This window comes from Oratosquilla oratoria, chromosome 24 (genome assembly GCF_046742065.1).
Source record: "Oratosquilla oratoria isolate Oo_2021 chromosome 24, ASM4674206v1, whole genome shotgun sequence".
In the NCBI taxonomy this organism is placed as follows: domain Eukaryota; kingdom Metazoa; phylum Arthropoda; class Malacostraca; order Stomatopoda; family Squillidae; genus Oratosquilla; species Oratosquilla oratoria.
Genome location: NC_134800.1, coordinates 33005257 through 33031366, shown reverse-complemented (window position 1 = coordinate 33031366; position 26110 = coordinate 33005257). Strand labels below are relative to the sequence as shown.

General features: G+C 39.3%; 1 protein-coding gene across 1 annotated transcript in view; it reads right to left on the bottom strand.

The window, feature by feature from the left end:
* ALiX (programmed cell death 6-interacting protein-like protein AliX) overlaps positions 1–26110 on the bottom strand; it is a 253882-nt gene that overhangs the window by 204590 nt on the left and 23182 nt on the right. The window contains exons 2-3 of the mRNA XM_076207864.1: positions 11161–11279; positions 10893–11020 (exon numbers count right to left, since the gene is read on the bottom strand). Of these exons, the coding sequence (XP_076063979.1) occupies positions 10893–11020; positions 11161–11279 (247 nt within the window). The remainder of the gene's footprint in view (positions 1–10892; positions 11021–11160; positions 11280–26110) is intronic.

The window sequence follows — 26110 nt, the reverse complement described above, 5'->3', positions numbered from 1 at the left end:
CAGGATTGGAGGAACAAGAAAAGGAGGAGTATACCATTTGATGTCCCAGTGGTGTGGAAGGAAAGGAAAGGTCACATTACCGACTGCTACTTTTGCATGACAAATCTAAAAAGCATCAATTGCAAGAACAAGCACCATGTTCAATACTCTGATGTTCCTTCTGCCATAAAGCCAGTCCCCCATGGCCCTGATCTTCCTGTTCCTGAGCCAAATGTCACCATGGAGTCTAGTTCCGATTCCAAATCTAGTGACATGACTGATATACCTGAGTGTGGTGCATACAGGCTAGAAGAGGATGACCAATTGGTGCCTGGTTGTCCCTTAAGTCAGTCATTGCAAACTTCCTTGGCAACCACAGAAGTTTCCAGTATCAGAAGCTGGTTGATGAGTTAATGGAGAATTTCTGCCAACTTGGTGTGTGCATGTCAGTGAAAATGCTCTTCCCCCGGTTTCATCTGGACTATTTTCCAGAGAATTGTGGAGACTTCAGTGAAGAACAAGGTGAGTGCTTTCACAAAGATATCAGTGTTATGGAGGAATGCTATCAAGGCCGATGAGATGTCAACTTTCTGGCTGACTACTGCTGGTGCCTGAAGAGGGATGTGGAGTCTGCTCAGCACAAACCGAAGTCCCTAAAGAGACCATTCATCCATGAGTAGCCTCATTAGTTTATTACACTCTTCTTGCTATCTATCAAAAATATTGTGTAACCCTTCTGTGAATAAATCAGTCTAATATTTTCAATATTGCATTTCATTCACCTACAAATAGATTGGAATTTAGGATATTTTTGATGTGCTAATATTTCATTAACTTGATCTGAATGAGTAAAATGAGCATGATTTTTGGAATCAGTGCAAAAACTGACCTAAAATCTGTTATTATATGTTAGACTTTGAAAACAGCACAGGCCAGTGTTATCTCCCATTTTTCTCCATTTTCTTGAACCATCTCCAATACCCAGCCCATTACCTTTGCAATTACCTCTCACACCACCACATCTATATATAAATTGAACAGCCAAAACAACATAACACATCCCTGGCAAAGTCCCACCTTTATCTCAAACCACTCACTCTCTCAATTTCTAATTCTAACACAGGCTCTATTACTCCCATAAAAACTCTTGACTGCTCATAACCGCTTTCCTCCTACCCCATATATCTACAATACCTCCCACAGTGTCTTCCTGTCTACCCTGTCATAAAAGTTCCAAATCCATAAAGGTCTAAATAATATCCCTACCTTTTCCTAAAGTTTTCTCACATATCTATCTTACCACAAAAATCTGATCCCAGCAAGCTCTACTTGTCCAAACTCCACACTGCTCCTCTCCTAATCCTCTCAATCAAAACACTCCCATAAGCCTTCCCAATTATACTCAGTGATCCCTCTGAAACTACTACACTCACACTTGTCCTCTTTTCCCTTGTAAAGTGCAACTATAGAGGCACTCCTCCAGTCCTTCAGCGCTCTACCCTCTTTTAGACAAACATTATACAACCTCACCAGCCAGTCCACCATCACTGTACCTCCCTTTTTTTTTTTTTTACAAACTCCACATGACACCCATCCAACCCAGATGCCTTACCTGGTTTCATCATTTTAATAACTGCTTTATTTCTTTATTTCTTCCATTTTCCTCATTCATCACTGCCATTTTCTTAGCACTTCCCACTGCAACTACCTTTCCCTCCCTATCCTCCTTCGCATTTAGCAACTTCCTAAAATACTCTACCCATCTTACTCTTACTGCCATCTCTTCCATTATAATCTCTCCATCTGAACCTTTTACATTCTCTACTTGATTTGCCTCCCCCTTCCTCTTTTCAGTTCCTTCCAAAAAATATTATTTCAAAATTTTCTTTCATACTCTTACCCCATTTCACATCTGCTCTCATTTTTGCCTCCTGTATCTTATTCTTTACTTCTCTCTTTGTTCATCTCATATGATTCTCGTCCTATTTCATAACCAATTTCTGAATGCTTGTTTCTCCTTTTCTACAACCTTCTTTGATTGATTGATTAAAGGTTATCTGGCGTCGTAACTGCAGAGGTCATAGACGCCGAATTGTTAAATTCTAAGATTCAATTTTGGGTATAGATAATATAGTGATTTACTATGTATAGATGAAGGTAAATATTATTAAATCTAAATTCAGTATCAGGTATTAGTTACCAAATAGTGTAATGGTTATATATATATACAGGGTCTAACAGATAAATCCGTACAACTTCTTATCACATGTTTTAAGATTAATATCTCGGGTTATAATAAACAGTTATGAAATTTTCAGTATATTTAGAAAAGGCAATAAGAACAATGATTTCATTCAATGTAACCACCTTCAGCTGTTATGACGCTTTCAACGGGTTTACGAAACTTGGATACAGCGTTGATGATCTCAGACTTTGATAATGAACCCACAGCCTTCTTGATGTCTGTCTTCAGGGTTGTTATACTTCTGTGTGGCTTGTCACATGCCTTGGCCTCAATTTGCGCCCAAAAATAATAATCTAAAGGGCTTAGGTCTGGCGAATTTGAGGGCCACAACTCTTTGTTCCAGAACTGCACATTTGACCCTTCGAGAAGGTTGGTGGTCCTCTTCGCTGTGTGGGCTGGAGCCGAGTCTTGTTGGAAGACAAACTGGTTGCCACTAGCCTTATCTTTCATCCAGGGTATTATTTTCTCTTCTAGAACTTTGCAATAGACAACGGCATTGACTTTCTCCTTGTTGTTGAAGAAGTGAGTGAAGACGTCCCCCTCAGTTGACACCACACAGAGCACCATGACACTTGCTGGTTTCTTCGTCGTTGTCTTGTGTTGAACCTCTGAGGATGAGGAGGCTATCCAGCGATCATTCCGCTTATTGAAAGTCACATCAACCGTGAAAATCTTCTCGTCGGAAAAAAACTTGATGACTGAGCCATTCGACTTCATCCAGTTCAACAGCTTTTGGCACCTGGTCAAGCGGATTTCTTTCATTTTTCGTGTCAAAAGATATCTTTTTCCTTGTGAGAATGAGGTTAATCCCAATTTCTTTAATGCTCTGTGAATTGTCATTGTGCTGACACCTCTCTTCTTTGCCAATGTCGATAATGGTAAGGCTGGATTTGCATTGACACTTCTCTTGAGACCAGCTAAAAAGCGAGGTGTTAGAATTCTGCCCCTTCTGGGCTTGTGAGCAGCTCATTGGTCTTCGCCGGTCTCATCAAAACATTTACAAACATCGTAATCAGTTTGTCTGGAGTATTTTAGCATCCTTATTATGGCGCTAGGAGTGTGACCCGCGCGACGAAGTTCGCATATGGCTGAACGTTTGGCTTGTTCCATTGCTTAATGTTTATTGCACCGGTGCTAGTATACAACTGGCTAAATTATTAGACAAATGGAAGTATCTGGAAACAATCAGAATTGCCATATGGTACTTTTTAAGTGCTTAAAACCTCTTCAAAATTTGTACGGATGTATCTGTTAGACCCTGTATATATATATATATATATATATATATGGTGTTAAATTATGTTAAGATCTGAATAGAGTTAAAAGCTATTTGGTTTTAATTATTACTGTTATTACACATTTTAGGACCAACCAGTCCAAAGAGTCTAACTAGGCCCTTAGTGTTGGTCAGGAAAAAAATTGAGAAGATTGAGTAAATATATATATATAGGAGTATATCCAATGAAATGAGAGTGGTAGGATTATATTTCAATATTAATTTGTATTTGTTACTAAATTTGATCAAGTAGGTTAACTTCTTTTAAGAATTTAATGACTCCCTCATAATCATACTGCAGTTCTTTTCCCAATATCTTGGCCAAATTATAGTTACCATCTCTCTCTTTCTTATTTGGGAAATGACGCTCTCTCAGTTCTCTGTGATTAGGGCATTCAACCAGCAAATGTTTAATAGTCATGGGGATTACGCAATCTTCACAGTATGGTTGATTTTCACAACTCATGAGATATCCATGGGTCAGCCTTGAATGTCCTATGTGGAGACGACACATAATTACTTCCCATTTCCTTGGCATAATTTCATATTTCCAAGGGTGTATATTTGTGGTGATCTCTTTCATTCTACTAAATTTCTTTGATAAATGTATGATTTTCATATTCTGAAGTAGCTTTATCATAATCTAGCATATTTCTATTAAAGGAAAATGTGATAAAACTACCAAAAATGAAGGAAAAGAAAATTCATTGGGAGACACTGCTTCAGTCAGAATCTGCAGCTGTTGTTTGTTTACATTAGTTAGTACTAGTAGCACACAATGTCGTCACATGATGGCAGCACGAATTGATGTTTATTTATGTTGAAGTAGAAGCATTGCAGTATAGTACAAAATATATATATATATACTGTATATATATATATAATATATATATATACAGGCACTCCTTGTTTAACGACCTACTCGGTTAACGACAACTCGGAGTAACGACGGGCTTTATGACAGACCAATATTCGTTTAACGTAAATCTCCCAAAGTTACGACGTCGTGTACGATAATTAAGTTGGCTGAGGCAAATTTGTATGATGTTATAAATGAACTTGTATGGTGGATAATAGTTTGTGAAAAAAGCAAAACCATACAAAAACTGCTAAATTGTGCAACTGGTAAAACCAAAAAGGGAAACCATGCTAAAGAAATAATTTTATTGGACTTAAAGAGTCGGTGTCGGATAAAATATTCCGACTCCTAGTACATACATATACCAAGGCTTTTTCCCCCTTACAAGGGGGGTAGCCAAAAAGAAAAGGCATAAAATCATTTCCACCCATTCCATCCCTGAATACACTCCACACCCCTCCACCCTCCCTCATATCTGAGCACCTCCTGGATGACAGGTCATCCCTGCACCTTGTCCACTGCCCTGGGTCAGAAGCAGTGTCGCAAGACACAGCACATCCACAGCAAGGCCGCTTCATTAAATCGGTGACCCCCCCCTCTCTGTCCCCAAATTGCATAAAAGGAGAAGACGGGGAGAAATCCCTTCATGCTGCGTCAAATTTTGCTCACACATACTACCTCACCCCCCCCACCCATTCCACCATTCTCCATTCACCCATCTTCTGTCCTCTCCCGTCCTTCCTCAACAGACATTCCCCTCTTCCCCAAAGCCCCCTTCACCCCATCCATCCACCTCATCCTAGGACGTCCCTTCATGATCATTCCCTCCACATCTGCCTTCCATACCTCCTTTACTAGTTTTTCTTCACTCATTCTTTCCATGTGTCCAAACCATCCTAATATTCTTTCATCAACCCTATCTCCCAGCTCTATTCCCAAATGTCTATTCCTCATTACACTCTTAAATCCACCAAGGCATTTTCTCGCTTCTCTCAATCTACATTCTACCTCCACCTTTTCCTGCCACATTTGCACCCAAGTATCTAAAACTATCCACTTTATCCAGTCGCTCTCCCTTAATGCTCACTTCCAGTCTACTGCCACTTTCACCCCTTGTACATATCATCACCTTACTTTTACCCACATTTATCTTTCGCTTTCTTCTATCACATACTCTCCCAAACTCTGCCACCAACTTCCTCAATCCCTCCTCCGATCCTGCCACAAGCGCAGTGTCGTCCGCAAACAACAGCTGGCTCACCTCCCACTTTTCTCCATTTTCTTTAAACATCTCCAATCCCTGACCCACTACCCTTGCATTCACCTCTCGCACCACCCCATCCATGTATAAGTTGAACAGCCAGGGCGACATAATGCATCCTTGACGAAGTCCCACCTTTACCTCGAACCACTCACTCTCTCCATTTCTAATCCTGACACATGCTCTACTACTCTCATAAAAACTCTTGACAGCTCCTAGAAGCTTTCCTCCTATCCCATATATTTGCATACATAACCTCCCACAGTGCCTTTCTATCTACCCTATCATAAGCCTTTTCCAGATCCATAAAAGCCCAAAAAAACATCCTTCCCCTTTCCTATAGCTTTCTCACATATCTGTCTTACCACAAAGATCTGATCTACACAACCTCTACCCGTCTTAAATCCACACTGTTCCTCACCAATTACTCCTTCTGTTCCTCTCCTTATCCTCTCAATCAAGATCCTCCCATAAGCCTTCCCAACTACACTTAACAAGCTAATCCCTCTGAAACTACTACATTCACACTTGTCCCCTTTTCCCTTGTAAAGAGGAACTATACAGGCCCTCCTCCAGTCCTCCGGCACTCTACCCTCTCTCCAGCAAACATTAAATAACCTCACCAGCCAGTCCACCATCAACCTCCCTTTTTCAGACATTCTGCATGTCATCCATCCAGACCAGGTGCCTTAACTGCTTTCATCATCTTAACCCCTTCCATACGGTGCCGCACACGTAGGCGTCATGAGGAGCAAGTGGATTCGCGATGCTGCCATATCGGCGTCTTGATTATATTTATTGCAGTCGCCCCTGTGTTTTTACATTCTCCCTAATCTACTCTTAATCCCATTCTCTGTGGTTTTCAAAATTCATGGGTGAAAGAGAGAACGATCGATATAAGCCTTGACTATATTTTATGATGCGAGTATTATTATGACACGTCGTACGGCTGGCATTGGCTGCTGCCCGCGAGATTTAAGTCACGTAGTGAAGTGGTTAACAACTGCCTTCACCTCATCCTTCCTTATTTCTCCTCCATTCTCCTCACTCATCACTCTCATTTCCCACTGCAGCTATCTTTCCCTCACTATCCTCCTTCACATTTAGCAACTCCCTAAAATATTCTGCCCATCTTCCCCTTACTGCCTTCTCTTCCATTATCATCTCTCCATCTGCACCTTTTACCTTTTCTTCTCTACTTGATTTGCTTCCTCTTCCTCTTAATTTCTTTCCAAAACATCTTTTTATTACTTTCAAAATTTTCTGTCATACTCTTACCCCATTTCACATCTGCTCTCCTCTTTGCCTCCTTTACCTTGTGCTTTACTTCTCTTTTCTTTTCTTTGTACCTCTCGTATGACTCCCTCGTCCTATTTTGTAACCAATCTGTGAAAGCTCGCTTCTCTTCTACAACCTTCTTTGTTTCCTCATCCCACCATTCACTACCCTTTCTTCTATTTCCCCCTGTCCTTCTTGTTCCACACACCATCCTTGCACACTTTATGACTCCCTCCTTGAACCATCTCCATTCCTCCTCCACACCCATCTCCACTCTATCCTTTACTCCCTCTCACTCCTCCTTCAGCTTCTTTTCGTGCTCCTCCTTTCCCTTTTCATTCAGTGTTCACTCTAAGAACCTCCCTACCTTTTGTCCCTTTCCTCTTTCTCCATCTATCCTCCACTCTCAACTTACCTTCCACCAAAAAATGATCTGATATTCCCCCACCCTCTCCCCTTAGCACATGTACATCCTTAACTTTTCCTATCATAATCCTTTTTACCACATAATCCATTAGCGCTCTATCTACCACCCTTCCCTCCACCACCCTCTCCCATGTGTACTTATGCTTGACTTTCTTCCGAAACACTGTATTTGCTATCATCAACTCTCTTTCTTGACACATTTCCACCATCAACTCTCCACTACAATTCTTTCCTGGAACTCCACATTTCCCAACCACTCCATCGATTGGACCATTTCCTACCCTAGCATTAAGGTCTCCCAGTACTATTACATTGACATTTCTTCCTTAATCCTCTATGCACTCATTTAAATATATACAAAAGGCCTCCCTTTCTTCTACACTCCGACTCCTAATACTCTTAGAAATCCGACTCCAACTCCTAGTACTCTTAGAAATCCGACTCCGACTCCTAGTACTCTTAGAAATCCGACTCCGACTCCTAGTACTCTTAGAAATCCGACTCCGACTCCAGCTAAAACCTCCGACTCCGCAACCCTGCCTTTGAAGGACACACAGAGTGAGAATTATCCAAATCGGGATTTGAAAAGGCGGAAGGGTCAGCATCGGTTCCCTCCTGGTCAATTGGTTTTGGAGGAGGAGAGGCCTCCAAAACCTGGGAGGATGATTCAACCATAATTGGATGGAATCAAAGTTTTATGGTATAGCCTACTACAGGAGTCCCTCAAATAATGCGGATTCGAATAACACGGATTCAATCATACACGGATTTTATTTCAAAACCATCTCAAATGTAGAGAACCGTTTTAAAATTTGCGCTGAGTCAGACACGCATACGCACACACGTGGCAACATCGCAAACATTTGTGGTGACTGCTTTCTATTTTACCATACACAGTCGATCCTCATATAACGCAGTCATTATGTACACTGGGAACTGCTCAAACAAGGGTGTGGGGCGAGGGGATAGCCGTGGGTGGCTGCCTACGGTTACATGTCAACCTCTGGGTACTGATGCAGGAGGGAGGGAGGGGAGGAGAGGGGGAGTAGGGGGTGGTAGGGGGGTAGCCAACAAGCCTTAGTTTGTCGCTTCCACCACCTGCACCATGCTGTCGTGAAATTTTACCGCCCTAACCTGTTGAAGTGTAATGTTTTTCGTTTGGAACACAACTAATAAGGCTGATAATGACTGTGCTTGTCGTGTCTTGATTTCTCTTATGAGGTTCTTGTTATTACTGGCGGTGGTGGTTTGGGAGATCAAAAACAGTCATATACATACTTACACACGTGTAGACATGCACTAGGTAAATACAACTAGGTAAATACTAGGTAAATACACGTAGACACGTGTTAGACAACCAGTGTATGTTGTGAATGCGCATGCATGTACACACAAATACGAACAGACACACGCACGTACATGCTTACTTGTACATGTGAACAGACACACGCACGTACATGCTTACTTGTACATGTGAACAGACACACGCACGTACATGCTTACTTGTACATGTGAACAGACACATGCACGTACATGCTTACTTGTACATGTGAACAGACACATACACGCACGCACGCACACACACACATACATATGCCACATACACACACATATACATACGCCACATACACACACGTGTATACGCCACATACACACACACACGTGTATACGCCACATACACACACATATGTATATACGCCACATACACACATGCATATATGCAACATACACACATGTATATACGCACAAACACATACATACGCCACAAACGCCACATACACGCGCGCGCACACACACACACATACATACGGTTCTCAGTATTTAATATGGAAAGTCAGCATACGTGGATTTGGTCATACGCGGTAATTTCAGGAACCTAACCCCCGCGTTATTTGAGGGACTCCTGTACTTAAAGAGAGCTTTCAGTAAGTTGTAGGGCCACACCATAAGCAACATGAGGTTTGAAGTGCGTGGAAAGAGATACTGTAGGTGCCTGGCACGCCAGTCACTTAAGGAAAGTCCCTGCAGAGCCAGAAATGGCTATTTACAGGTAGAGGGCCTCGGCGTCGAGTTTTTTGGCTTTGACAACCCGTTTGTCCTCTGTAGTTTTGTCCCATATAGTATGAGGCCGGTGTAGCCACCCTTTTACTTGTACTGGAAGGGAGAACGGTATCAAGCTCAGGAGTCCTCCTTCCCATAAGCATCCACTGACCACCGAACCTTGCGAGCCCTCGCCAGTGGCACCTGTCACCAGGTGGGCCCCCACCAACTCGTCAGCTACCAGCACACAGGTCAGAGAGAAATCGGGAACTTAGAACTACCTAAAGAAGGAGCAAGAGAAAGTCTAGGGTGCTTCTCAGGGAAGGCAATCTGGAGCTTTCCAGAGAGCCTATCCCGAGATAATAGCCTGTTCAGAAAGAGAAGAAAGAGTGCAGTAACTAAGAAGGGTAGGGATAAACGAGCCATCAAATGAAAGAGGGGTGGGGGTCGTTTACCAGTTACACTTCAGGCTGTGAGTCTTGGTCTGACAGCTCCAGTATGGTCTGTGCAGCATGATTGAATCTGCCAGGGAGGAAAACTCTCCCCGCTGCCATAGCCCATACCTTTATCACTATGCACAAGCCCCTCCAGGACTGCAACCTGCTCACAGGGCGGAGGGGCCCAAACCTTAGGGTTCTGGTTAGAAAACTCATCCCATACCCTCTTATGCCTTTGCTTTTTTAGGAATGTCCCCTTTGGGGCTAGAGTATGATACCTAGTCCTATCCCCTTCCCATTTTTGTTGCCTTTTATGACTGAAGTGGGAACGCTCAGTAGCAGCATTCTGTCTTCCCTACCACATGGTTCGTTGAAAAAAGGAAATGAATATTAAGAGAAGAAGTACAGGGCAGTGTTAAGAGTGGAGGACAGCATAATGGAGGGACAATTGCAGTATAGTAAGTCCTCGTTATACGGTACATATGCATTCCTGAAAACCTTACCGCAAATTGAAATTACCGTATACCAAACCCATTATATCATGTAATAATAGGATATGGCAGACATACCTTCTCCCTGCTCTTTCCTCTTCAAAACACGAGCGGATACTGTATCTGTTTATTTTTCTTACCGTAAAAAGAATTGAGGGTAGTAATTACCAAATACCGTAACTGAATTTATTGGATAAAGAATTACTGTATAAGGAAGATTCACTGTACAATAAAGTAGGATCATTTCTCTATGAATACAGATTTCCTCTATTACAGACAAAATGATGTGTGGCTCTGGTCTGTAGGGGCACCCCATATAGACCCTAAAGTATCAGCTGAATGCTACTGAGCAGATTTTAACCCTAAAATAACGTGCAGCTAATACCCCACAAGGGAATGCTATTAACTGCAAATGATTATCATCCTATGAAAGCATGCTATCACTGAAAATTTGGAAATCTGACAACCTTGATATTCCCTCATTTTATCTAATTAGAACCCTTTCTATATCCACACAAAATTACTCAAGATAAAGCTAATAAAAACTGCTACACAATAGTTGCAAATTCACAGTGGATCTCACACATTCAACAGACTCACCTGAAGGAGTTTGGCAGCAAGCTTCTGTGATTCATCAGTGTCTAGACTCTGAGCTGCTGCTACCTGACTTTGCATAGCAGCAATGTTAAAGAGCACACAGACCTTCTCATATGCCAATGAGGACACAGCTATAACAGAAAATAAGAATCAAATGACGAGCTTACTCTATAGTGAAGGTTAACAACACAATGACTTTTGACAAATGATGTAGAACAAATGTCCCAAATACAAATATACTTCTAAACACACACAATGAGGAAAAGCTTACTGAGGCTAATTCTTCCACCAAATATTGATCCTTTATCAAATGCATCTTTCCATTTAAAGGGGATTTGTACTTCACTGGCAGGAATCTTTGTCTCAACAGCAACAATTTGGTCATAATATCTGAAAAGAAATAAATTAAAATATATATATATATATATATATATATATATATATATAGATACATACATAATATGAAAACAAAGTTTAATGTAGAACTGACTATGGCCATGACACTATATGGAGACATTGAAGAGGCTTGGAATCTGAGAGAAGCACTAATAAGCCTGAATGTGTGTTTGAGAAGTATGGTGTTACATGGATGGACAGAAAAATGTAGAAGCAAGGCACTAGGGGTGGAAAGAACTATCAAACAGGATAGATGAAAGGGTGCAGAGAAGGTTTAGGCATATGGAAAACAAGAGGTGGAAGGAGTGAACTTGAAAATACTAAGAATTAGGTGGATGGCCAGGGTAAAAGAATCACTGGGTTCAAAAGGAAGGTCTATCAAGCAAGGAAGAGAGGGCAAAAGATAAGTGTGAAAAGAGAATGGCAAATGAATGAAAAAACATGGCCCAAAAGGATGTTCTTGTCTGGTCCATAATCTTTTTCAGACGAATGAGCGTTTGCATGTGCGTGCGCATGTCACATCAGAAAGTGGTAGTGGTAAAATAGCTCTCTCTATTGGGCCTTGCCATAGAAATCCTGTGTCTCCCTGCACTGGCTTCAACCTATTGTGGGAGGGAATAGCAATGACACTTCACCCATCAGGTGCTAAGATTGGGGGGGGTAATATTAGAGTTTGGATAGGTGTAGGATGGGTGGATACTTTGACTTGACCATACACACACCCTAATCAGGCAGAAAGGGTATTTTGGTATGTATTCATACAGATGTACATAAACTGTAAGGATCAATGACAAGTACCTCTATGTGAAGGACAGGAATCTGCCCATTTCCAAAACCAGTCAACCCCCTCATCTTCATCAGGATGTGCAGCCCTGAGGAACTGATTGATTGATTTATGAAATTTTTGGCTCGAAGGCCAAGCGCCGGAGCCAGTAGGCCATTCAGCGCATATTTATCTCATAGATAAAAATTCAAGTAAAACAGTAAAAACAATACACATTCACAAAAACACATCACAATAACATACACTCACAAGCACTCATATACACAATCTTAAATTTCATAAAATAAACCATGTCTTTCAAAAACTTTACAACATTCTTCACATGAGCTTCCTCCCCTAAAATTTGTTTAAAAGATAAATTTGTTAAAAAATTTGCCCTGCACTTATTAGAGAATGCAGTGCACTGAATTAAAATGTGTTTTATTGTAAAAACTACTTGGCAAGTGGAACATTGGGGGGCCAGCCTTTCTGCTCCACTTGCCATAAAAAAATTATGGGTAATGTAGGAATGGCCAATTCTCAATCTTGTTAGAACAATACTTGACCTTCTGTCCAAAGGACACTTCCAAAGGTTCACCAAGGGGTGAATCTCTTAACTTGTAACTACCGTCCAGCCTTGTCCATTGTTCTTGCCACTTTTCCATTCTATAACGATGAATTACCATGTGGGTATCATTTACATGGGACAGCACCCAGCAAAAGTTTACTTTTATTTTCTTTCTGTTAATAAGAATCAACCAGTCCTGTATTTCTTGGATTAAAAAGTGACAAGGTAATAATGTATTTAGAGAGGATACAATGCTCATGGAGTCTGAAAATAACGACGTTCTTATTACATGGAACAGAATTAAAAACAAATTTGAGGGCGTTACTGACTGCCAGCAGTTCAGCAGTAAAAACAGAGCTAAAATGAGGCAACTTTCTCTTTAAAACTGTGCTATCAGATACAACAGCACAACCAACACCATCTTGGGATTTTGATCCATCTGTACAAATAAAAATTGAATCAGCATGTACTGATGTTCTAAAAATTCACTTTTTAGCTCTACAGCAGTTCTATTTTTCTTGTTTTTAAGAGGACATATTACAGTGGGGTATCGGTTCCAAGGAGGAAATTTGGGAGGCGTGATCTCAGCAATTGTATTAGGAACAAGTCCTACCTTCTCTGTTCCAACTTCACATCTCACTTCTAAAGGTTTCGGCAGAGTATTTTTCCTTGGAGCTCTGTCTACTGGCTGCTTTACATATTTGAAGTTTGGATTCTGTTTTGATGTCAAGACACGATATATATATCTAAGGCTTAATTCCTCCCTGCGAATATACAGGGGAGGAACTCCTGCATCCACATACAAGCTATCCACTGGAGATGTTCTATAGGCTCCAGAACAGATCTGCAAAGCCATATTGTGGACTATATCAAGCTTTTTTAATGAAGTTTTACATGCTGATCCATAAATTTGACATCCATAATCCATTTTGCTAAGGCACAATGTTTGGTAAAGCCTTATTACTTATTAAAGTTATACGATCTGCTCCCCAGTTGAAACGAGACACTACCTTTAGTATATCAAGTCACTGTTTAACAGTGTATACAACATCGTTTATGTGATGAGTGAATGTCAACCTTTTGTCCAAAACCAGACCCAAGTATTTTACTTGATCTTCATATGGTAATATGACACCCTCTAAGAATAGTGTTGGTATTTCTTCCTTGCGTCTTAGTCTGGAACACCTTATGGTTTTGGTTTTTTCAGCAAAGAATCTGAAGCCCCTGCTATTAACCCATGATGTTGCTAAGTTAATAACCTCTTGAATCTTTTGGCCTGTTTCTAATGTTGTCGATTTGCTGCACACAATAGCAAAGTCATCAGCATAAGCCAATCCATGAACTCCTGTGGGAACTTGTTCTAACAAACTATTAATGGCTATTCTGAAGAGTGTAGGACTCAGAACACTTCCTTGGGGAATCCCTTCCTCTTGAAGATATGCACAAGAGAAAGAAGACCCCACTCTGACTTTTAGATAACGGTCAGACAAGAAATCCTTTAAACAATTTAACATATTACCCCCGATACCCCACTCTGCAACTTGCTTCAGAATGCCTCCCCGCCAGGTAGTATCGTAGGCATTTTTCAAGGGAAAAAAACCACAGCGATGCTCGCATTCTGAATTGCAAAGGCATTCTGAATCTCGAGTGATAAAAAGTAAGGGGTCCAGAGTGCACTCATTTCTTCTAAATCCAAACTGTCGGTTAGATAGGAGATTTTTAGATTCCAAAAAGCAAACTAAACGCATATTAACCAGTCTTTCATAGATCTTACAAATGCAGCTAGTGAGAGCAATAGGTCTGTAACTTTGTGGGTCATGAGAGTCCTTTCCTGTCTTTCAGATTCCTATGATAATTGAAGTCTTCCAAGATTTAGGAGATCCAGAAGACCAAAATTTGTTCAGCACATTTAAAAGGAATTTCTTTGACGATATGGATAAGTGACCAACCATGGAATAAAGAATGTCATCCTCTCCAGGAGAGGTTGGGGAGGATAAAGATAAAGCATGATCCATTTCATCCAAGGTGAAGAGAAGATTATATGCCTCCGAGTTCGTATTGGTAGGAGGAATAATCGTGGTCTTGGCTCTAATTCTTCTGAAATAATGTGAATAATGTAGTGGACTTGAAATATCAGCATAATGTCTTCCAAAAGCCTCTGCTACTTCTCTTGTATCTGATATAAAACAGTCATTTATCTTCAGAATGGGTAAAGGAGATGGAGTAAACTTTCCTTGTAATTTTCGAATCCTATTCCATACTAAGATAGGGAAGAGTCATATTTCAATTCACTAATATATTTAATGAAGGATTCCCTCCTTGCATTCTTGAAGATTTTCTTCTGCTTTGCTCAAGCTCTTCTGTATATTATCTTATTGACTAAACAAGGATATCTCCAATATCTCTTATAGCAAGTTCTTGTAATCATTCCACCAGGGGACTACTGGGTGTTGAGGTTTACCAGCTGTCCTAGGAATGGAAGAGAAAGCACCAGAAAGTATCATGTCTACCAGATAATCATATGCATCAGTTACTACAAAAATCACTAGTCTTATGATTAATCTCTGTGGATCTCCTAAATAATTCCCAATTAGCCTCTCCTGTCTTCCATTTAGGTAAGCAAGAGGAGGGAGTGTTCTTTAAATATTTGATATGGATAGGCCAGTGGTCGCTACCATGTAGATCTTCATCTATTGACCAACTGTAGTGTAATCTTAAGGATGATGAACAAATAGTTAGGTCTATAGCAGAACTTGAGTTGTGAAAGACATCAAACCTAGTTTTGGAACAGTCATTCATCAAAATGACATCGTTACTATCAATAAATTCTTCAATTATATTGCCCCAGGGGTCACACCTTGATTCACCCTATAGAGGATGCTTGGCGTTAAAGTCACCCATTAGAATAAAAGGCTCAGGGAGCTGGTCAACCAAAGATTGTAGGTCATTTAACTCAAACTGACAGGGGGTGCTTATATATGTCTAGGAGTCCATCTTCCAGTTCAGGTTCCAAATACAAAGAACATAAAGTGATCCATTTAGTAGTAAAGATTTGTACTGCACAAGCCTGCAACACCGAATGTAGGTGGACACTTCTGTGGTTTACAGATTTCTTAACAATGATACCAGTACCTCCATGGGCACGGCCCCCAATCATAGGAGATCTGTAAAATTTATAATTAAGTCCAACATTAGGGGATAAATCGCCAAGCATAGTTTCTTGCAGACAAATAACAGACACATCATGTTCTTTAAAGAGAATCCGAACCTGCTCTCAATGAGAATTAAAACCTTGAATTATGGACATTATACGGTTTTCTTTTTCTTTTTTGGGTCTACTGGTCTGGGAAGAGAAGTCTGGGAGAGAGAGGGTCTACAAGATGGGTTCTTTTCTAATTTCTTTGCTTTCGCGGGTGGCATCCTTCTCTCTGACAATGGTCCGACCGACGATGTAGAGTCTGGGTTATTAGTTCCTTTCTTAGATTGCTCATCATGATTTGGGGAAGAAGATGGAGATGAGGGTGGACTGTGGAGTCTTTTACTGCGCACAGCTTCAGACTCCATAGCATTGCTTCTGTGCGCCTCGACTAAGTGAGGCACATCAGTCCGTGATCCCTTCATTGGGGAGCCCCCCAAGTTTGGAAGGTTGACTGATTGAGAGGAGGCTTTATTAGAGGAACCCTGTGGGGTTTCAGCAATGGGAACTTTAGGTGCCCCTCTAGATGGGGCAGGAGACATTCCCTCAACTGGGGATGGGAGAACCTCCACAGAGGAGGGTTCAGGAGTACTACAATTTCCAACTTGTGGAGCAGAACGATTAGGTCTAGTAGTGACTCTTTCACTTGTGGAGCAGAACGATTAGGTCTAGTAGTGACTCTTTCACTTGTGGAGCAGAACGATTAGGTCTAGTAGTGACTCTTTCACTTGTGGAGCAGAACGATTAGGTCTAGTAGTGACTCTTTCACGCTGAGGCTTGGGTTCAGTATTTGGTTGATCCTCATTGCTTCTGTGCACCTCTACCGAGTGAGGCACACTAGTCAGCAATCCCTCTACTGGGGAGTCCCCCAGGTCTGGAAGAGAGATTGCCTGAGAGGAGGCTTCATTAGAAGAAGCCTGTGAGATTTCTACAATAGAAACCTTAGGTGCCCCTCCAGATGGGGCAGGGGACACCCCTTCAACAAGGGGTGAGGAAACCTCCGCAGAGGAGGGTTCAGAAGTATTAGAAATTCCTAGTTGAGAAGAAGAAAGACGGTTAGATTTCATAGTAACAATCTTACACTGAGGCTTGGGTTCAGTGTTAACAGAAGAATTCATATTGGCATTTTTATTTCTATTGGTTCTACAGTTGGTTGATCCACTTTACTATTTGTTTTAACAACATCACTGTATCTTTTGGAATTACTTAATAGTCTTTTAGCATGTCCTACACTTATATGTTCTGCATGAGCTTTTAGTAGTATTTCCTGTTCCTTCTTATAAATTACACAGTTCTTATCTCTGGCATCATGCTCTTCTTTACAATTTATACAAACTGTTGGGCGGGAACAATCCCCATGTTCAGGCTGAGCACATATCAAAGATAGTTTGTCCCTTGGACATCTGCGGGAATGATGGCCAAAACCATAGCAGTTAAAGCACTGAAGGGGACGGGGCTTAAACTGCTTCACATAAACAATCTCTTTTTCTCTCTACATAATCAAGTAGATCTTCACCAGAAAAACTTAGGATAATCATAGAAGAACGAGGGATTTTAGCAACCTTCCAAACATCAGTTGGGCACATTTCTAAAATTTCTTCTTCATCATAGTCATACGATCTCTATTAAAAATTATCCCTTTGGCATAACAAAAGGTATAGTGGGGTTTAACTTCCTTCATGTCGGATTTCTGTTTCAAGTTAAGCACCATGGCAGCTTGTTCATAAGATTTTACAGGAATTAAGAAGGAATTTCTTCCAAATCGTGACACCTGCGAGTTAGTCAAATTACCAGAGCCAAGGTGACTCTTCAAGAATCTTCTAAACTCGAACAAGTTAGCACGTTCCTTTGCAAGAGTGATAATAAGCCACTTAGCTGGATTGGGAGGCCTCTGCACACTTTCCTTCCTTTCCTCTACCGGGTTTTCTGGATAAAAGATATCCAGGTTAGGTGGCACTCTAGCAACAAGTTGGGCCGAAGATTCATTTTCATTGCAATTATTATAATCCAAGCAGGCAGCAGCTGCATCCTGATTAGAAAGAAATGAGATCCAGATTAGCCAAGCTTTAAAGTTGTCAGTTAGTTTAACCCTGATCTCTTTAATTTGTCCAAATTTACGAAACTTTTCATATATGTCTGTATAACTCTTATCAAGAGAGACATGTTTTAGATGTAAGATAGATAAGATACTATTAGGGGCAGTATTTGAGCTATTTATTGGTTTCTGAGTATCTAAAGATGTTTTCATCACTTCAGAATCCATTCTAATTGTAAGTTTCTGGGCTACAGAATTATCTGTCAATGAAGTCTTAGTATTTTTACCAAAGTCCTTTTTCAAGCCGGAGTCATCAACTGGGGGTTTTACTTTTGCTGAGTCAATAGCGTCAACATTAGGATTGGCAATATTAGGAGAGGGATCGGGGGTTTTAGGAGGATCAGGTAGTGGTGGAAGTTTAGAATATTCAGTTTGAACAGCTGCCATGATCGTGTATATTTATGAGGCCACACCATATATTAGGAAAGAAAGATAAATGCATAGAAGATACTGCAGTTGCCTAATGCCTCAAGCAATAAAAAAAACGTCTCTGCAGAGTCGGGAAGTTCCAGAAACGACTATTTACACATGCAGGGCCTCGGAGGTGAGTTAGGGACTTTGTCAACCCGGGGTTTGTCCTCTTTTGTGTTGTCCCATTTAGGATGGGTCCGGCGTAGTCACTATGCATGTGTACTGGATAGGGAGAAAGGAAGTTGGCAGCCTAGTACCTACCTCACAAACATGCATTCCCCAGTCGGTGGGCTTTCCGCCCTCGCAGGGAGTAGTGACCTCGCGGTATACATCCCCACTTGACTGGGTTCAGACATGTAGCTTGGGAGGCACCAAGATCAGAACCTTCCTTAACAAGTATTAGAGAAAGATGGTGAAAAAGGAGAGTAGGGTAGCAAATAAGAAGGTAGGGATAAGGGAATTCATTACCCCCCCCCCCCCCCCCAAAAAAAAAAAAAAAAAAAAAAAAAAAAAAAAAAAAAAAAAAAAAAAAAAAGGCTCAGTTTTCATCTGGTAGCTTAGGGCTGACCTCTCCAGTATGGTTGCACCTGGCTGGCACAGGTCAGCCCATCCTTGCTATACGGAAGCCCCCCCCCCCCCCCACTACATCAAAGTATTGGGCCTCGGGGCGGTTGTCTTCCATTTTGTCCAAGCTTTGTCTCTTTTGTCTTTTAACTCCCTACAACTTTTGTTGTACCAGCACTTTATATATTCTTTTTCTTGCTTTTGTCTTGGGACATACTTTTCCACTTTTTTTTTTTTAAATAAATTTTTGTCAAAATATTCCATTTCTCTTCCACTGTTGTTTCCTCTTTGTATATTCTTTCCCAGTTTTCTTTTTGAAAGAATTCTCTTATTTTATATTAAAAAAAAAAAAAAAAAAAAATCAAACATCAATCTTCCTTTTCTATATTGTTCATTTCTTTTAATGTATTTTTTCTCATTTAGTTCCAGTTCAATCAAAATGTTGTCACTTTTACTTATTTGTGTCTTACATTCAATCTTTTCCACTATTTTAGGTTCAGATGTGATTATTAGGTCTAGTCTCGATGGTTCTTCTTCATTTCTATACCTAGTGTTCTCTTGAATCCATTGTGTCATTGTATGGTCAATAATCATCTCGAGTAGAACATTTCCCCATGAGTCATCTCCACCCTTTACTGTCATCTCTTCCCAGCAGACTTCTTTCCAATTAAAGTCACCCATCATAACTATTCTTCCTCCATCTTCCATTATCTTATGTTATCCTTGTGTCTTCTAACATACTTTTATGTTCACTCTCTTCCCACGAGGCTGTTTTTGGAGGCACATAATTTATCACAAACTTTCTGCTCTTCTTATCTCTGTCTTCCACTTCGATCATAATAATCTCTACTGTATTCTTTCCATATGTGACACACCTCACATTTATATCCTTCTTAGTCAGGAACATAACTCCACCTCCTTGTTTTGTCTCTCTGTTTCTAATCCAATAATTATATGCATCATGTTCTACACTGTTGGGTGGTAGTGGACCCTTTAATTTTGTCTCTACAATTCCCATTATGTCCGGTTCTTTTTCCTTCAGATAATCATTCAGTTCATTCAATCCTGTTATTAATCCATCTATATTTGTGTAAGACACTCTTAATTTTCTGCTACTTCCATTGTATTTTCTGTTTCCCTTTTGTATTTCTCTGGTATGTCCCATTTCCTCACTTTCATATTCACTACTCTCCAATAGAATTTATCTTTTTCTGACTCTGTTCCGTTCTTGTTTTTTTCCTTAGCTTCTTGTCTTTTCATTTTTTCCTCTTTATTCATTTCTCTTTTTATCCATACCTTTTTATATTGTTCACCGTTTGCTAGTTTCCCTGTTTTTGCTAAGATATTCTCTGCTGTCATTTGTGACCTGAATTTAACCCCTTCCATATGGTGATGCCTATGTAGGTGTCATGAGGAGCAAGTGGGTACGCGAGGCTGCCATATCGGCGTCTTGATTATATTTATTGTAGTTGTACCTGCGTGAATCCATACTCTGTAAACTGGCTTCATCATATTTTCTATGGTTATCAAAATTCACGGGTGAAAGAGAGAATGATCAATACAGCGGTGACTTTATTTTTTATAATGCGAGTATTATGACGCAACATTGTACGTCTGGCAGCTAATGCTGCCCACGAGATTTTGGCCCAGCATATAGTGGTTAATCTTAATTGGTCTGGTCTTATCTGTACTATATTTTCCAAGTCTATATATCTCTTCAATTTGTTTCATGATTTCAGGTTCATCTTCCTGAACTAATTCTAGTAAACTGCTTACTTTTTCTTTTTCCTCTTTGATCCTTGTGGTTCTATTTAGAGATTTCTCTTCCATTCCCAATATAATTATACATTTCTTTTTATCTGCTAAGTCTCTTACTATATTTTCCTTCTGTCTCATCACTTTAATGACTGAGTCTTCAGTTTGTTCTTTCATTTGCTGTTTTATTATGTCAGTAAATGCAACTTTACTGTTCTCTTGGATTTTTTTCCAACCCTGTGCTTCTTTTGCTATGGACTCTTTATTCTCTTTATTATTCCTCTTTAATTCCTCATTCTCATCTTTTACTTCTTTTAACTGTCTTTTTAATTCTTCTATTTCTTTAGTTAGGTCTTTGTTCACCTTCTCTAGTTCTTCCAATTTTTCAACTCTCTGCGTGATCCTCGTGAGTTCACCGAACCTATCCTCCCAATGTTTGACAATTTTTTCAAGTTTTTCTTCTAGGCTTGCTAATCGGGGAGGGTTGGCTTCCCCCCCACATTAAATCCTTGGAAATTGTTATCTTCACTTTCCATTGTGCTGCTCTTATCTATATTTCTAATCTTTACACTTTTGTTAGTCCCTTCCTCGTCGCTAAATTGATCTGGGCCGCGTTTGTTTATATGGCGTCTGCCTGCCTGGACCAAGTCCTCTCCTTCATTTCCTTCCATTTCCCTCAGTAATCCCTCCCCTTCTCCTTTTTTCTCACCTTCCCACTACACCACGAGCTTTCCCCTTCCCTGTAAATACAATAAGGTACTTCCTTGATGTTGAGATCCACGAAAATTTCACTTTTTCTTCGGAACTCCAATCTTCGCCGTCCATCCGCCGAATGTGTGTGTGTGTGTGTGTGTATTTACTTAGTTGTACCTTACGGGAAGGAAAACGCTCATGGTGCTCCATCTCTGTATCTCGCCCTATCTAATTTGCTCTTAAATTTGTGTATTGTTTTTGCACACACTATGGTTTCATCTAGTATGTTCCATACATCCACCACTCTGGGGAAAGCTGTTCTTTTTCATGTCTCTTCTATAACTGTCCTTTTTGAGCTTCCATGTCCTCTTGTGTTTCTCTTATCCCAACTTAGTAAGTCTTCTCTATCAAGGACTTCTATACCTCTCATAATTCTGTAGATGGTCAACTTGAATATTCAAATGAAGGAATGTGTAATCTCTTAAACAATTATTTTAGCTCGGTATTCGTAAACGAAACACCTCAAAGTGAATTCCAAACTGAAACCTGTGAAAAGTCTGGGGTAAACTTACTCACTACGGTAAATATAACAAAAGAAAAAATTAAAAGGTGTATAGACAAACTCAAAGTTAATAAAACACCAGGGCCTGACGGTTGGCATCCAAGAATCTTAAAGGAAATGAAAAATGAGATTGTTGTTCCATTAGAAATTATTTTCAAGAAATCCATCATATCCGGAGATGTCCCAAGAGAATGGAAGCTAGCTAACGTTACTCCCATATTCAAAAAAGGTGACAAAAAGAAACCAAATAACTATAGGCCTATTAGTTTGACTTCGATCGTAGGAAAAATAATGGAAACTATCATCAGAGATGCTATCGAATATCATTTAGAAAGTAACCGTTTGATAAATGATAGCCAACATGGTTTCAGACGGAAACGTTCTTGCGTGACTAACTTACTCGAATTCTACAACACAGTTGTCTCGAATTTTGACAAAAGAAACAATATAGATTTAATATATCTAGACTTTGCAAAAGCTTTTGATACCGTCCCACACGAAAGACTTCTTACTAAATTAGCTTTGCATGGAATAAGTGGTAGCCTATTAGGTTGGACTAGTAATTGGTTGAAAGGTCGAAAACAGAGAGTTGTTTTAAATGGAAAAACTTCTGGATGGAAAAGTGTTGCAAGTGGAGTTCCTCAGGGTTCCATTCTTGGGCCACTTCTATTCATAGTATATATAAATGATATAGACCATGGACTAAAATCTACTGTTTCCAAATTTGCTGATGATACAAAACTGTGCGGAGTGGCAAATGATCACTCAAACCAATTAGATATTCAAGAAGATTTAGATAAATTACAGCAATGGTCTGAAAAGTGGCTAATGAAATTTAACACAAGTAAATGCAAGGTAATGCACATAGGTAAAAATAACAGTAAGTACGATTACAAGTTATTTGGAAATTCGTTAACAAAAGTGGATAGTGAAAAAGATCTCGGCGTAATTATCAGTAACGACCTCAAATCATCCAAGCAGTGTATTTCAGCCTCTGAGAAAGCAAATAAGATTCTGGGATTGATTGCGCGATCTTTTGATTTCAAAAGTCCATCACTCATTAACAAGCTATATAAATCGTTAGTTCGTCCACATTTGGAATATGCTGTTTCCGTATGGTCACCGAATCTCATTAAAGACATTGACAGACTGGAAAAAGTACAACGGCGAGCCACAAAACTGATTCCAAATATCAAAAATAAATCATACGAAAATCGACTTAAGCACATGAATCTGTTTTCCCTAAAAAAGCGTAGACTCAGAGGTGACTTGATACAGGTCTTTAAGATTTTAAAGGGAATTGACAACATCAAAAGTGACCAAATTTTCACATTGAATGAGAATCAGACAAGAAACAATGGTCTCAAACTGTCCGGAAATAGATTAAATTTGGAAGTAGGTAGAAACAACTTTGCCAACCGTGTAGTTAATGAATGGAATAAACTTCCTGCACAGGTAGTGCAATGTAGTTCAGTTCGAAGCTTTAAGAATCATTTAGATAAATACCTAAGTAAGATGCTGTAATTATTATAATTTATGTTATATTATTTGTTATTGTTTTGTTATAATTTGTCTGTCTGATTTTCATTTATTATTAGTTATATGTCAATTTATTATCATTTACCATTTACCTGTTTGTTTGTTATTCAACTATACCAATGCATTTATTTATGTATTTTAATTGTTATTTACATTGTTATAGTTTTAATTTATTATCAATATGATTTTTTTTTTTTTTTTTTTTTTTTTTTTTGCATCCGACCTAGATATGGATCAAAAGGTCTCCTGTCGGCATGCTTTGCCTTTGTAATCCTTTGTAACAACTCGCCTCTTTCTCTTCTATGTTCCAGAGTCAATAATTCTAGTTTTGACAATCTGTCTTCATATGACAGTTTTGATAGTGTTGGGGCCATCTTCGTAGTTGCCCTCTGGATTATCTCAATTTCCCCTACATTAATTTTAGTACTGGGTGACCATAGTGTCGCTGCATTCTCCAATTTTGGCCTTGTCAGTGTGACTAGTATTTTACAAAGGATTACAAAGGCGGAGCATGCTGAGAGGAGACCTTTTGGTCCATATCTAGGTCGGATGCGAAAAAAATCATAATAGATTAATAAATATAATCTATAATGTAAATAACAAATTACACAAATAAATGCATACGTATAGTTAAATAATAAACAAACAGGTAAATAGTAAATGATAATGAATTGACATATAACTAATAAATGAAAATAAAAGCAGACAAATGATAACAAAACAAAAACAATATAAAATGAATTACAATCATTACAGCATCTTGCTTAGGTGTTTATCTAAATGATTTTTAAAGCTTCGAACTGAACTACATTGCACTAACTGTGCAGGAAGTTTATTCCATTCATTAACTACACGGTTGGCAAAGTTGTTTCTACCCACTTCCAAATTGAATCTATTTCCGGACAGTGAGACCATTGTGTATTGTCTGATTCTCATTCAATGTGAAAATTTTGTCACTTTTGATGTTGTCAATTCCCTTTAGAATTTTAAAGACCTGTATCAAGTCACCTCTGAGTCTACGCTTTTTTAGGGAAAACTGATTCATATGTTTTAGTCGATTTTCATATGATTTATTTTTTATACTTGGAATCAGTTTTGTGGTGTAGTTTTTCCAGTCTGTCAATGTCTTTAATTAGATTCGGTGACCATACGGAAACAGCATATTCCAAATGTGAACGAACTAACGATTTATATAGATTGTTAACGAGTGATGGACTTTTGAAATCAAAAGACCGTGCAATCAGTCCTAGAATCTTATTTGCTTTCTCAGAGGCTGAAATACACTGTTTGGATGATTTGAGATCGTTACTGATAATTACGCAGAGATCTTTTTCACTATCCACATTTGTTAACGAATTTCCAAATAACTTGTAATCGTAATTACTGCTATTTTTACCTATGTGCATTACCTTGCATTTACTTGTGTTAAATTTCATTAGCCACTTTTCAGATCATTGCTGTAATTATCTAAATCTTCTTGAATATCTAATTGATTTAAGTGATCATTTGCCATTCAGCATAGTTTTGTATCATCAGCAAATTTGGAAACAGTAGATTTTAGTCCATGGTCTATATCATTTATATATACTATGAATAGAAGTGGCCCAAGAACGGAACCCTGAGGAACTCCACTTGTAACATTTTTCCATCTATTAGTTTTTCCATATAAATATATGTATACATATATAAATATATGCATACATGTAAATATATATATATATATATATATACACGTACACACCATTTCTTCATCCAAATAAGTAAAAGCCACTTTTATTGACCTTAGGTTTTGCCAACAATTTTGTTGATATGTTTGTATTTACCTAGTTGTATTGTATGGGAAGGGGAGCTAGGGTCATAAGTGATCCATCTTTGTATCTTGCAACATCTCCTTTGTCCTTAAATGTTTGCACACACTAGTTTCATCCAATTTGTTCTAGACATCCACCACTCTGTGTGGAAAACTATTTTTTTTTTTATCTCTTCTATAACTATCCTTTTTGAGTGTCTTTTTATGTCCACTTGTTTTGTTTTTTTTCCTATCCCATTTTAACAAGTCTTCTCTGTCATGGACTTCCATACCTTTCATGATTCTGTAAATGGCCAATACATCTCCTCTTTCTCTTCTTTGTTCCAGGGTTGGTAGTTCCAGTTTAGACAATCTTTGTATGTCAATTTTAAAAGTGTTGGGGCCATCTTTGTCATTGCTCTTTGGATTCTATTTCCCTCAATCTTGGTCTTATCAGTGTGACTAATATTTTTTTACCATTACTTTACCCAAGTAATTAAAAGCCACCTTTATTGATCTTAGTGAATTATAGGTTTCTCCGACTATTTTGTTTACATGCTCACCTGGGGACATGTCTTTGGTGATAATTACTCCTAGGTCAGTTAGCGATATGGCGAGTGAATGTGTCACTGTGTTCAGCGCCGAAGAGGTACAATCTCTATTTAGTAGAATTGAAGCCTTGGAGGATGCTGTTAAGTGCCTTAAGGAGGAGAATCGAGTTCTCCGCTCGAAGGCCCATGATACGGAAGGCAATATTAGCGATGAGCATGGATGGAATACGGTGAGAAATAAGATGCGGAAAAGTGGAAAAAATTCCTCACCAGCCCCACTGAAATGCAAAAACTCGTTTCAAGTGCTGGCAAATCTGCAGGAAGAAGGAACTAATGAAA